This window comes from Callithrix jacchus, chromosome 9, assembly GCF_049354715.1.
Source record: "Callithrix jacchus isolate 240 chromosome 9, calJac240_pri, whole genome shotgun sequence".
In the NCBI taxonomy this organism is placed as follows: Eukaryota; Metazoa; Chordata; class Mammalia; order Primates; family Cebidae; genus Callithrix; species Callithrix jacchus.
The window spans coordinates 80,605,473-80,617,849 of NC_133510.1; the positions used below are offsets into that span (position 1 = coordinate 80,605,473).

Below are 12,377 nucleotides of genomic sequence, written 5' to 3' on the forward strand. Positions count from 1 at the left end.
TGTCACTTTTACCTTCCCATGTGAAAATAAACTTTCACCTAAAAATTTTAATAAAGCCTTCTTAGCTTTAGATATGATTTCTTTTGCCCAACCCTTACCCGATTCCTGGCCTATTCCTCCTAGTCTTTCCATTTGCTCTTCCTCATGCTCTGGTCAAACAGAATTATTCAGAATTCTCTAAAATCATGAGGCTATTTCATAGCTCTGTTCCTTTGTAGATTTTATTATTTCTGACTATTTTGCATGGAATGTGCTTTCCCCTTCTTTCTGCTTGTTGAAGCTCACCCTTTTATGTGTCATTTCTCAATCATCAGTCATTCTTCTATAACCTTCATAGTTGGGTTTTTTCTCTTTTTTTTGATTTTTATTAAAATGAATTTTCTCTTAAAAATGGAATAAATTGACTTCATAGGGGACTTTTTTCTGAAGTTAAATCGGGGCTGTTTTGTGATTTTTTAGGAAGAAGTTAAATTACTTGATCAGATTTGCCTTTTAAAGCAATCACGATCTGTAGTGTATAGAATAGTTTAATGCTTAGCCTGCCTGCAATCGGAAACTGTTTCTAGGACTGTAAGAGCAATTGGGTGATAGATGATGAGAAGCTACCCAGAGCAATGATAGTAGCAGTAGAGGAGTAGAAGGCTTAAGAGGTGTTAAGGAGATAAAATTAACAGCACTGGGTCAGAGATTGGATGAGAATTAAAGAAAAATGTTAAAGGCAATGATCAGACTTTGCTTTATGTTTACTTTATAATTGACTTGGCTTCATAAACCATCTACTGATCTTTGAGGTAACTTATTAATATTCACTTTTAAATCAAACTCCAAAGTTGAGATTTTTGAAAAACTTAATACAGTGCCAACTTTAACCTTGATGTGAAAATTGAGAACTATACAAACTGAGGTGAACTAAGTAGTTGGTGAATGTATTATATATATTGTGATGATATTGATATTACCCAAAACATTTAAAGGATTCAGTTCATAATTATATCACATGAGCTATTGAAATTTCTAGAGGGCTAGCAGGAGTCATGAGGTTGGACTCATTCACAGATCTTTTGGTCATATCAGTCCAGTAACAACAACTGAAGATCCAGTCTGTGATCAACTTTTCAAAATGACTAAAAATAGAACGTATTGTGTCTCACACTGTCATTTTGCAACCTTCTTTACCTGGTGTTGCCTACCATTTTTTAAATTTTCAGTCTTAAAACTGTGGTGTACAAAATTATATTTTTGAAAAAATATATAACTTCACCTTTTAAGCCTTTTTCTCTGCATAGTATGAGAAAATGTATTTATCTTAATTCAAAGTAACATAATCACTGCTGGTTTAAAAGTCAGTCTTAGGAGGCTGAGGCAGGAGATTTGCCTGAACCCAGGAGGCCAAGGTTGCCGTGAGCCGAGATCGCGCCAATGAACTCCAGCCTGGGTAACAAGAGCGAAACTCTGTCTTAAAAAAAAAAAAAAAAAAAAAAAAAAAAAGTCAGTCTTTGAGGATTCCAGATTCTTCATTTTCTTTCTGCAGTGATAAGCTGATAAGGGTTGTTGATTGTGGTTACTTATTATCATGGAGCCAGGGGTGACACATCTTGCTCACTGACATTGGTACCCACCATGACTACTGTTTGATGAGTCCCTAAAGGCAGGATGCCTGTCGTTTTAACCTATCCTTACATCTTCTGTGCCCTTTATGCTTTTCTGTACCAGGTCTATGCATTCTTCCTGTCCTGATTTCAAGTGTCTCTAGGATGACTTCTTTCTCCCAGAAAATTCCACATGGCTCTTAGAGGATTTGAAAAGAAATGTATGCTTTCCTGTACTGTTGTGGTTGATTTGCTGTGTGATTCCATTCTCAGGCCCAAATGCTACACTGAAACTCAGGCCAGAGAGGTAACCCCTTAGTTCTGTTCTAGAACTCCTTTTGCTTCCAATTCTCTTCCCTATACTAGTTTTTCTTTTTGTGAGAAAAACATATATCTCACTGGTCACTCTTCTCTCAGATAGATTACTGGTTTTACTTAATATGCTTAGTCTTTTGCTGCTTTTTAAGATATAGAAGTTCAGCTATTGTTATAGAAATTCGTGGTCTTTAACACAATTTCTGTTATGGCTTAGAAGAACTTACTTAACTTTACAAAGCCAGTAATTTGGACATACAGGAAGCAGTGATTATGGAAATGTAATGCTACTGCTTGAATGTTGAAGGAAAATAATAATGTTTTAAATAAGTACAGGGTTAAATTTAGCTCAGCTAATATTTTTAAACAGTCTGATTATATTTATAATATTTTCTAATCAGATTACCAGATTACTGTCTTTTTATTCAAAAACAATTTTATCTTCAATGAAAAGGCAGTCTTTCTCTTGTCTCTTCTCCCCACATCTTTGATTATTTAGGATTTCTTAAAAATAAGTTACTTTATCCCATTGAAACACATATACCTCAATGTAGTATCTGGAATAACAAAAATAGTCATAATCATTTTTATATAACTTAGTGCTTAGGCTACTTATAAAACACCAACCAAATGATAAATAATGTTTAAAAATGTAGGAACAACTTGCTGAGATAGACAAAGGAAGTGTGTAATACTGCCAGTAATAAAAAAAAAAATCATCACAAAAGTTTAGGAATTCATGGAAAATCAGAGTAGATCTTCTTTTGATGTTGCTTTTTTGTAGCAGGTACTGCAGAAAAGCAATACAGTGTCATATACGTTGCCTTCTGTTTCATCCTCATATTTATAATGAAACATGAGCATTGTGAAAAGAATATCACAGAGGCAAATGACGAAGCTATGAAGTCATTACAACTTCCAGCAATTTCCTTAATTAGTTAGGTAAACTATATTTAGATGAGTATCTAAGATTTAAGAGTTTCACAATAATGGTTCATAATATTAATCAACTCATGGTTAATTGAAATATGTTTCACATTAAAACAGTGAGCTATGAATAATAATATTTAACATGTAGCAAATATGTATTTTAAGTGAAAGGCCATATTCCAAAGTATGAATTTATTAAAGCCTCACAGTAATTCCATCGGTTGAGGTATTAGTCTGTTCTCACATGGCTATAAAGACATACCTGAGACTGGGCAATTTATAAGGAAAATAGGTTGAATTGACTCACAGTTCTGCAGGCTGTATAGGCAGTGTGGCTAGGAAGGCCTTAGGAAACTTACAATCATGGTGGAAGGGGAAGGAGAAGCAAGCTCATCTCAGTCAGTGGAAGCCAGAGGAAGAGAGAGAGCCAAGGGGAAAGTGCTACACACTTTCAAAAAACCAGATCTCATGAGAGCTCTATCAGAACAGCAAGGGGGAAATCTGCCCCCATCATTCAGTTACCTCCCACTGGGCCCCTCATCTGATACTGGGAATTATAATTAGACAAGAGATTTTGGTGGGGACACAAAGCCAAACCATCTCAATAGGTCATGATGTTATTGCCATTTTACATAGGAGAATACTGTGGAACTTAGAGAAAATAAATGTTCAATCAAAGTCTGAATTAATATTAAGGGCAGAGCAGGCATTCCAACAATGTGAATTGTTCCTCAAAGAAAACATGCTATTGTATAATAGGCCCTAAAGTTCAGACTGACAAATGTAAAATATACCATGATACCTTTAATTTTCATCATTTTTGATTATGGTAAGTGAATGATTATGGATACAATTGTACTAGAATTTCTAAGTAGCCCTCTTGTAAATGCAGTGTCACTAATCCTTCTGAATTTCTTGGGTTAAGTTATTAGATGGGATGATATGTATGTTCATAACATTAAAGTTCATCAGAACAGTTGAAGACTGGCTTCAGATGTTTAGAGATAAATCGTATTTGAAGCTTTAGCCAGAATGTTCATGATTAAAATCCTCAATGATCCTCTTACAAAAATTACCAATCACTGAATTATGATTAGTTTGATATTGTTCCCAATTATACCAATTTCTTCACCAAAAACACTATAATTAATTCATAGCATAATCCTGCAAAATACATTACTGCACATTTTGTGACTAATTCAGCTGAAGCTAAGAGGTTAAATAATGTAATTATTATTTTTGTGATAATGAACCAAGGGCAATTTTGGAGTTCAAATCCAATTTCAGGACCTGATTTCACCATCCTGTTATATTTATTTAAAGATCACATTCTAATGACAGTTGACAAGGTTGTTTATATTCTCTCTAATCAGAGCATTATAGTAAATTTATTGGTGAGTTTTAAATACATTTATATACCAGGTGTCCTTTGCTTGAAATCTCCTTAAAGACACAACTTATGTTTTCACCTTTTTATTCAGCTTACAAATATGCAATTTTGAAAGGATAAATATGTTTGTATATAACATTTTAAAATATATTTACATATTGCTTTGTAATTTTTGAAATATTTCACCATCTAGATTATATTCTTTTGGAAGGCACTGGTTTCCTCTTGTCATTTCCTTGGAGGATCTCAAGTATCTTTTACTTATGGAAGACACAGCTGTTTAATAGAAGGAATAAATAAAGTGTCTAAGAATTATTTTTAAGGTGGAACATTTGCTTTAAATTTCTTTATATAGTAATTGCTCTCACTGATTGCAGCTAAAGTGAGAACTGTGGCCTGAGGAAAGTTTCAGATATTAGAGATGCTGGACATATGAAAGCCCTTAAGCTTGGGATTCCTCTGGAAGAAATACTGGACCAAACAAAAAATGTGAGATAAAATATAGGCATTACCAACAAGGTCTCTTGAAGCCAATTAGCTGGACTCCCATTTGTTTTCCCACCTAAATCCCAAGAGGAATTTGGATAAAGGCTAAGGAACTGTTGACATGCATTTGGAGAATGAAAGTACTCTTATTTTTACTTTTAGTACATATCATTCTGTTTTTATTTAAATAAGTATTTGTGGATAATTAATGGCATCATAAAACAAAACCAGTGCAACACAATTTGATGGAAATGGTGTCACAATAGAGATATTACAGGCCTAGAGGAGAATAAGACAGTCTTAATCTTTTACTTCGATTTTCCTGACTTCAGATGGTAGACAGATTCATGACACCTGTGAATTAGAAGGCAGGCAGAGATAGTGATAGGAGTAGTGTCAGAAGCCATCAGTACAATTTCTTTAGTCTTCTGATGCCAGCCCTCTCAATTTTCTTACCTTTTTGAAATTACACATTTAACAAGCATTTGTTAGAAAGGTATCACAGCAAAATAAAACTGATGCCATGTGATGATAATAATAGCAAGCATTTTTATTTTTTTATGACTAGCTTTGTGACTATCTTATTTAGTCCTGGCACAATCCTATAATGTGAGTGTTATCATTATCCTTGTTTTACAACAAGAGGTTTTTGGTTTTTTTTTTACAAGAGGAATCTGAAGGTTAAGTAACTTGTACAGGGTCCCACTGGTAGTAAGTGGTCTGGAGTCAGATTTGACTGACTCCAGTACTCATTATCTTCACCCTTGTGAATCCTCTTCCAGCCCATGGCCCCACTCTTTGTCTACGGTCCTATCAGCACAACTCAAGTCTCAACCTTAAGTTTCTACTAGAAGGCTATAAACAGTTCTGTCATTTAAATGATGTGTAAAGAAGGGGAGTGTGCTCAATGTTTTAAATTCTAAGCAGTATAAAATCCTTACCAAAAAAAGTATGATCATACAAATATAATAAAATCCTAATTGAGAGATATTAGCATCACATAAAAGCATCTCCCTAAAAATCATGCATTTGTGTGCTAATTCAGGAGATAGTTATGCAAGTAATTTTTCTTACCCTTCACCTTCAACATGGAGATCATGGATATTAATAAAAGGAAATGCAATTTCTCTGTCACATATATTTTTCTTATGCAACTGGATGCCTCCAATTGTTTACATCTTTCAGGAAACTTACTCATCACCAGATATGTATTAGTCTTCTGATGCCCATAGAACTACTTTGTATTTTCTGATAGATGGGAACACTTTTTCTTCTTTGTTGTAATTTTGTAGTATTTGGACCCAAGATCCATTTAAAATGCTTAGCAGTCCCATGTCTAGGTTTTTGCCATATAATAATACTAGTATATGCATTCAGAAAGATACATGTATCAGGGTGTCTCTTACAACGTTAGATGTAATGGAAACATTTAAGTTAAATGTCAATGAAAGATTGATATTATGTATAATATAATATTTAAAATAGTGAGATAAATAAATATAAATGAAATGGCTCTTAGAAAAGCTGTTAAAATATTGTTACATAAAAATTTGGAACTGCAAAATAATATGTAAAATTTGAGCCAGATTTGGTTAAAAATGTCATCTCGTGTTTGTGTGAGAGTGTGTGTGTATGTGTGTGTGTTAGGTGGCATAGTGTGAAGTGGGGCATAGGTACATCAATTCTAGAACTCTTCATACCAAATTCAAAAATGGACAGGGTTGGAAGTTGGGGGAGACTTTCACTTTTTAGTTTCTATATTTCTGATTTACTATTACTTTTTTAAATGTGAATTTGCTTGTTAGAAATGTTTTAAAAGTTTGTAATAATGTGCTTGGCATTCAGTGTTCATGACAATAAAATGCAACTTATCTTCTCAGCCTAATAATCCCTAATTTTAGACATTCTGCCTCAATTATAGGTTTTACAACTGTGTCCTATCTTTCTTTGATTCTCTACTTTTCTATATGTCATACCCTCTGCAAGGAAGGTCCTTCTCCTAATTTCTCATGCTCAGGTTCTGTTTTATTCCCAGTTCTAATTCCAGTGCTTCTAATAATACTTTTTACAAGCATATTTCTTATTTTCTTTCTATTCTCATTTCAAATATTTCACTTTTTGTTACATCACATCATCAGCTGCCTTGTAATAAATCCACTACTATATCCATATGTACCACCCATGAAGCTGAAATCTTCACACTAATTTTTCCCTTACAATTACATTAGTAAGTATTCTATTCAATTGAAAAAATTAATGTTTTATTTTTGTAAAATTTTTGTGTAGTTTCAGCTTTTCTTTATATCATTATCTGCTGTTGAAAAGACACCTCTATTCTATGTCAAATTGTCAATTTTGTGCCTTACAATCCGCTTCTGAATTTCATTATAATTTCTATGTAATAACTCCATTTATTGCCTCTGTTCTCTCATATAAACATGTTTCAAGAGGCTTAAATGGAAGATGACAATCCACATAAAATATATTAGACAGGAAGGTATTTGCAATTATTTCATAAAATGATGCCAAAATCTTGTCACATACAGTATCTCACATGACAAATTCAATAGTCTTCTGAGAGAAACACAAATTTTTATAGTAAAGTTTCTATGTAAATCAGTCCAGGTAGCTTTTTGAACACACAAGATTGTTTTCAAAATTATAGAAACAAGAAAGAGAGAGAAAACCCAAACTGATTTGCAGTGGGAATTTCCTCAGTAGTCATCCAGGAGGGAAGTTTTGCTTTGTCACAAGTGACTAGCCCTTAATTTTGGCAGTGAATCATCCCCTTTGAAATGAGAGATAAGTTGGGAAAAGAGCTGTTTAAAAATTACTTTACAACTATTTCCTTTAGAGCTATGACTTCTTAAACTGGAATGTGATCCAGAATAGCTTCCCTTTGAATCCAGCATTTGTCTTCAGCATTTATTGTCTCTCTTTCCCCTCACCCCATCTCACTTCTTCCTTCTCTCTGTTCAACAGATTTACACTGACTGGGCCAACCACTACCTTGCAAAATCGGGCCACAAGCGGCTGATCAAGGACTTGCAACAAGACATTGCAGATGGAGTGCTCCTAGCAGAAATTATCCAGATTATTGGTAAGACCTGCCTTCTGAAAGAATGCATGAAACTCTCTGCTCCCATCTCTTTGGTAAAGCACAATTTAAGTTGAATGTCTTACTGAACTGGTCCATGTGTCTCTGAGATTCATGTAGCTCTTCCCTGATTTAATTAAAATGTTTATGTGAGGATGTTTGAAAAAGGCAGTTTGGCCATACTTTTAAATAACTAGAACTATACCTATATATACATAAACTTGCTAATCTTTATTGAATCATATGAGTTGAACTGTCAGAAATGAATGCTTCATTAAACCATGTGTCTCCCATGTGCGCATTTCATTAGCTGGAGCAACTCATACACTCTAAGATGCCTTGAAACTGTATACTGATCCAGCAGGGACAATTGTGAAAGGTTTCATGTCAGCAGTTATTTGGCACAGGCTAAAGAATTAGCAGCAACTTCCTTCTCACTCATTTTTTTTTTTTTTTTTTTTTGCCAGATTTGTGCATATAGAATTGGTGGCTGTTAACAAGTGTGTCTTCTTGTACACAGCCTGGAAGATAGAATATATGTAGCAGGAGCATTTTTGCTTGGTATTTTTTTTCCTGTTTTTGTGTGTGTGTTTCACTTCATTACTTAAATATGTTATTCTTTTTTTCTCTCTTTTATTTTATCTCTTGGCTTTAGCAAATGAAAAAGTTGAAGATATCAATGGATGTCCTAGAAGTCAGTCTCAGATGGTAAGAATCATTTTATTCTCAATATATAATGCTGATCTCCACTTCCAGAATTAATTATATTTTAAATGGATATTATTTTTTCTGCATGTCTTCCTGCTTGTCTAAAAAACCATTTGATCCCATTCTCTCATATGTATTTGTGTGGGTTCACTTTATGCACATCAATATCAAGTGACTCCTATATACACATGGCATATTTCCAGATGTTTTATTAGATCCTTGACTTTCTTTTGTTCTGCTGTTCTATATCATTTAATTTAACATGGGTCTTAATGGTAGTAAATATCATTTCTACTTTTAAATGGATTATTTTTGTCTGAACAGCTGGCTTAAAGAACAGGCCTTGCAATGTGCATTTTAAATATATATAAATAGTATTTCCTTTGTTCATAACAAAGTCCACTGTAAACACATGGACTCTTCAACACTTCTGGAAATAGTTCTCAAGGCATGCTGCTGTAAGTTTGCTAAGTAGTGACTGATTTTGAGATATGATTCATAGTCTCTTCCAGAAAGCCTTCAATCTGGAAATCTGCCTCTCCCCCAGCTATCTCTTATCTTTATCAACTAGTAAAACTTAAAGTTTTATAATAAATTCAAAGGATAATCAACTACAAGATAAAAACCTATTTCTTAATTAAAAGCCACACTTAGTTTTATAGGAAAACCTGAAATATAAAATGCCATAACTAAAGTTACATCAAGCAGATATAATCAGGAATGACAACCAAAATCCGCAAGAGAAAGCTTTCTCCAAATCTCTTCAGCACAGAATAGGAATTTTAAATGAACTTAAAGAGTTCTCAGTTATCAGACTTAAGAATGAAAACACCTATTAACTTTCAAAATCTGCTGACCTGCTTTACTTACTGTCAGAAAACTGAAATCCAAAATAATATACAGAATTTGTTTTTAAAGAGTGATTAGCTATCATGTCAGTTTTTAAAATAATTACTTCCAGGACCTATTATAATGTCATGATCTCTGTGTATGGGGTTGTGAAAAAAAATCACTATAAAAGAAAGGATTTCTATACAATCGTTCAATTTTTTAAAAATTGCCTGATCTAATTACTCTGGGCTCAAACATGACTCTGTGGGAATTAATTACAGTTGTTTTCTGAAGTTTTACTGAGAACAAGCCAAATCAGAATACATTTACACCCTGCTACAGTAATAAGCTGTGTGATGTTGATAAAAATATGTAACTTTTTTGAGCCTCAGCTTTTTTATCTGTAAAATGGAAATTAATTAGAATGTGACAAGATATGTAAATTAACATTTATTAATAATGTTATTTAATTAACTAAAATGCAATGCAGAATAGTATCACTAAAAACTTTGTAAAGGATACATGCATGGATTAACACCTATTAAAAGATATTTAAGGCTTTCAGTTAAAAAGCGTAACAGTCTCCCAAAACCAAAATTATGTTTCTTAAAAACCCAACATGCTTGCTTTTGCTTTCAATATTTTTACCATGAGGAAGTGTTGAATAATATAAAACATTTTAGGTCTAGAAACTCTCACCTACTTGGCTATCATTTCAATTTGATTCTGGGATTACAGAGAATTCAATCAACAGGCGAGCTTATACTCAGTGATGAAAAAAAAATTGCAAAGCTCATAACAATGATTAATAGAGATGCTGTTTTTACCTGCTGATCTGAAACAGCTGTACCTAGAGATTCTACAAATGTGTGAAAAGATTCTCTTGAGTTTCAGACTCTGTTTTTTGTTGCTTCTTATTTTTATTAACCACAAAATATCATGGTACAGCTATTATGCATGATATGTTGATATGTCCGCTTCTGATTAAAACAAAATAGAAAGACCAAAATCTGAGAAATGCAAATGCTATAAAAAAGGTAGTTTATCCATCCAAAAAGTATTAGTTGGAATCATGTTGAATATTTACTAAGAATGACTTAGATCCTCATTTCTTTAAGTTGTGGTTGAATTTTGAATCTGAAATTGGCATGCCCTCGATGTGTTGATTCAGAAGACTACATATGAAATAAACGTAACTTTTTTGGTTGACTTATTTTTGCCTCTGTTCTTAAGAATTTGTATAAGCAATGTTAGTGAATACAAATTCCAGACTTTAACTGGGACAAGAAAATAAAGGAAAAATGATTATCAAAGCGTGACTAGGCTTATGAATTTCATGTATCTACTCCAAACAGGATGTGGCCTGTTCCTGGACTGCATAACACTGGGAGGTGCCACATTAGTAACAGTGAGTGGCATACTTGCTCATAATACTTCTTTGGCCACTTCTCTTTGTATAACTGATCTTTTGTGGCCTTTAGTTGCTGTTGGTGCTTAATAACAAAAGATAAAATAAAATTAGGTCTGCTACTTTTTTTGATCACAAATCATTTTAATTTAAATTTTAAACTTGCTAACCTTTATTGAATTATTTTAAGCCTTTAAGAACAGAAGATCCCTTTTGTGGTGTGAATCTACAGTGTATTGATAAATTTCCATAGTAGCCAGATAATTCATATTTAATCAATATTTACTGAGCACTTAAAGTACAAGGTATAATAGTATTTGAATAAACTACACTTGAGAATTGGAGGAGCAAATGTGTAGGTAAATAACAGCAACAGTTACATAGGCAAGAACAAAAAGGATTGAGAATGGAGTAAGTTTGGTACATTCCACAAACAGATAGAACACCACTGTGGATTAAGCACAAGGAGAGTTGTTTGAAGGGAACAAGGAAGCCTGATAATGTAGGGCCAAAGTAAGAAGCTGGTGTGGTATTCTAACTCAGTCAGGGAGCCTTTGGAAGACTTTTAAAGCTGGGCTGTGGTATGATCCAATATAAATATTTTAAAAGATTACCCTAGCTGCTTTATGGGGATTATAAAGTAATTAACTGTTGGTGTTTCATTGAATTTGGGTGATGGATAGTAAGTACAGGGAGCTTAAAATGACCCCAGTTTTTTAGCCTGCATGGGTAAGTGTTTACCATTAAACAAAATAATTATTAAAGAAGCAGAAAAAATGGCTTAAAAAGGTGGAGGGGGGAAGGTGATGAATTTGTTATTTTAACATGTAGAGCTTGATGTATCTATTAAAATATCAATTTGGAGGTAACTTTAGGCTATTAGACATGTGTTTCTGAAGGTCAGAAAAGAGTGTTGGTTAGAATATACTGAGTTGAAGCCATGGATGTGCATAAAGTCACAGAAGAAGAAAGCTGAGGCTTTTTACTCTAGGATATATAAATATTGATATGATAGAGGTGTAGGAGTGAGGAAAGGGAAAGAGTGTTGAGCCAGTGAAACTATGGTTGAGGAACAGAATCAGAGATGTGGACTGTTAATCCTTAGAGTAAATGCAGTAGTTCAAGTTATAATACTTGGACTACTCAGGCAAGTTAGGGCAAAGTAAGATGTGCAGAATGTGTCATGTGCTGTCAAATGTTGCGTAGCTAAATAGCTGTGTACTGGAATGAGGCATTTATTTCTGGTAATTGGATAGGCATTGATTACCTGTATATGAACATCTTCTGTAGAGTGATAGTGTGTTAAGAAGTAGCTGAGAAGTGCTGATATTCATTGAGTCATAAATAAACTTTCTAAGAGTGTCCTGTTTAGTCAGTCTTAGAGAAGAAAAAATAAATAGCTTGAGAAGAAGACAGAGTTGAGGAGAGTTTTTGCAAGAGGGGAAGTAGGCACAGAAGGAGGAAGCAGTAGAGGGAGAGGAAAGGGTCCAGGGGAGTGAAGTGGTAAGTGACTATGCCAATTCCTAAAGGAAGTAGAAGAGTAGGAAATTTTGGTCTGTATGGAAGATTTGATATTAGAAAATAATGGGGATACATTTGCTTCTGTATCATGTCATAAAAGGT

At 33.7% G+C, this 12,377-nt stretch overlaps 1 protein-coding gene across 11 annotated transcripts in view; it reads left to right on the top strand.

The window, feature by feature from the left end:
- Positions 1-12,377, top strand: part of NAV3 (neuron navigator 3) — an 872,565-nt gene that overhangs the window by 583,435 nt on the left and 276,753 nt on the right. For all 11 annotated transcript variants that reach the window (XM_017976235.5, XM_078336921.1, XM_054238645.2 and 8 more), the window contains 2 exons: positions 7,693-7,810; positions 8,463-8,515. In XM_017976235.5, the coding sequence (XP_017831724.1) occupies positions 7,693-7,810; positions 8,463-8,515 (171 nt within the window). The remainder of the gene's footprint in view (positions 1-7,692; positions 7,811-8,462; positions 8,516-12,377) is intronic.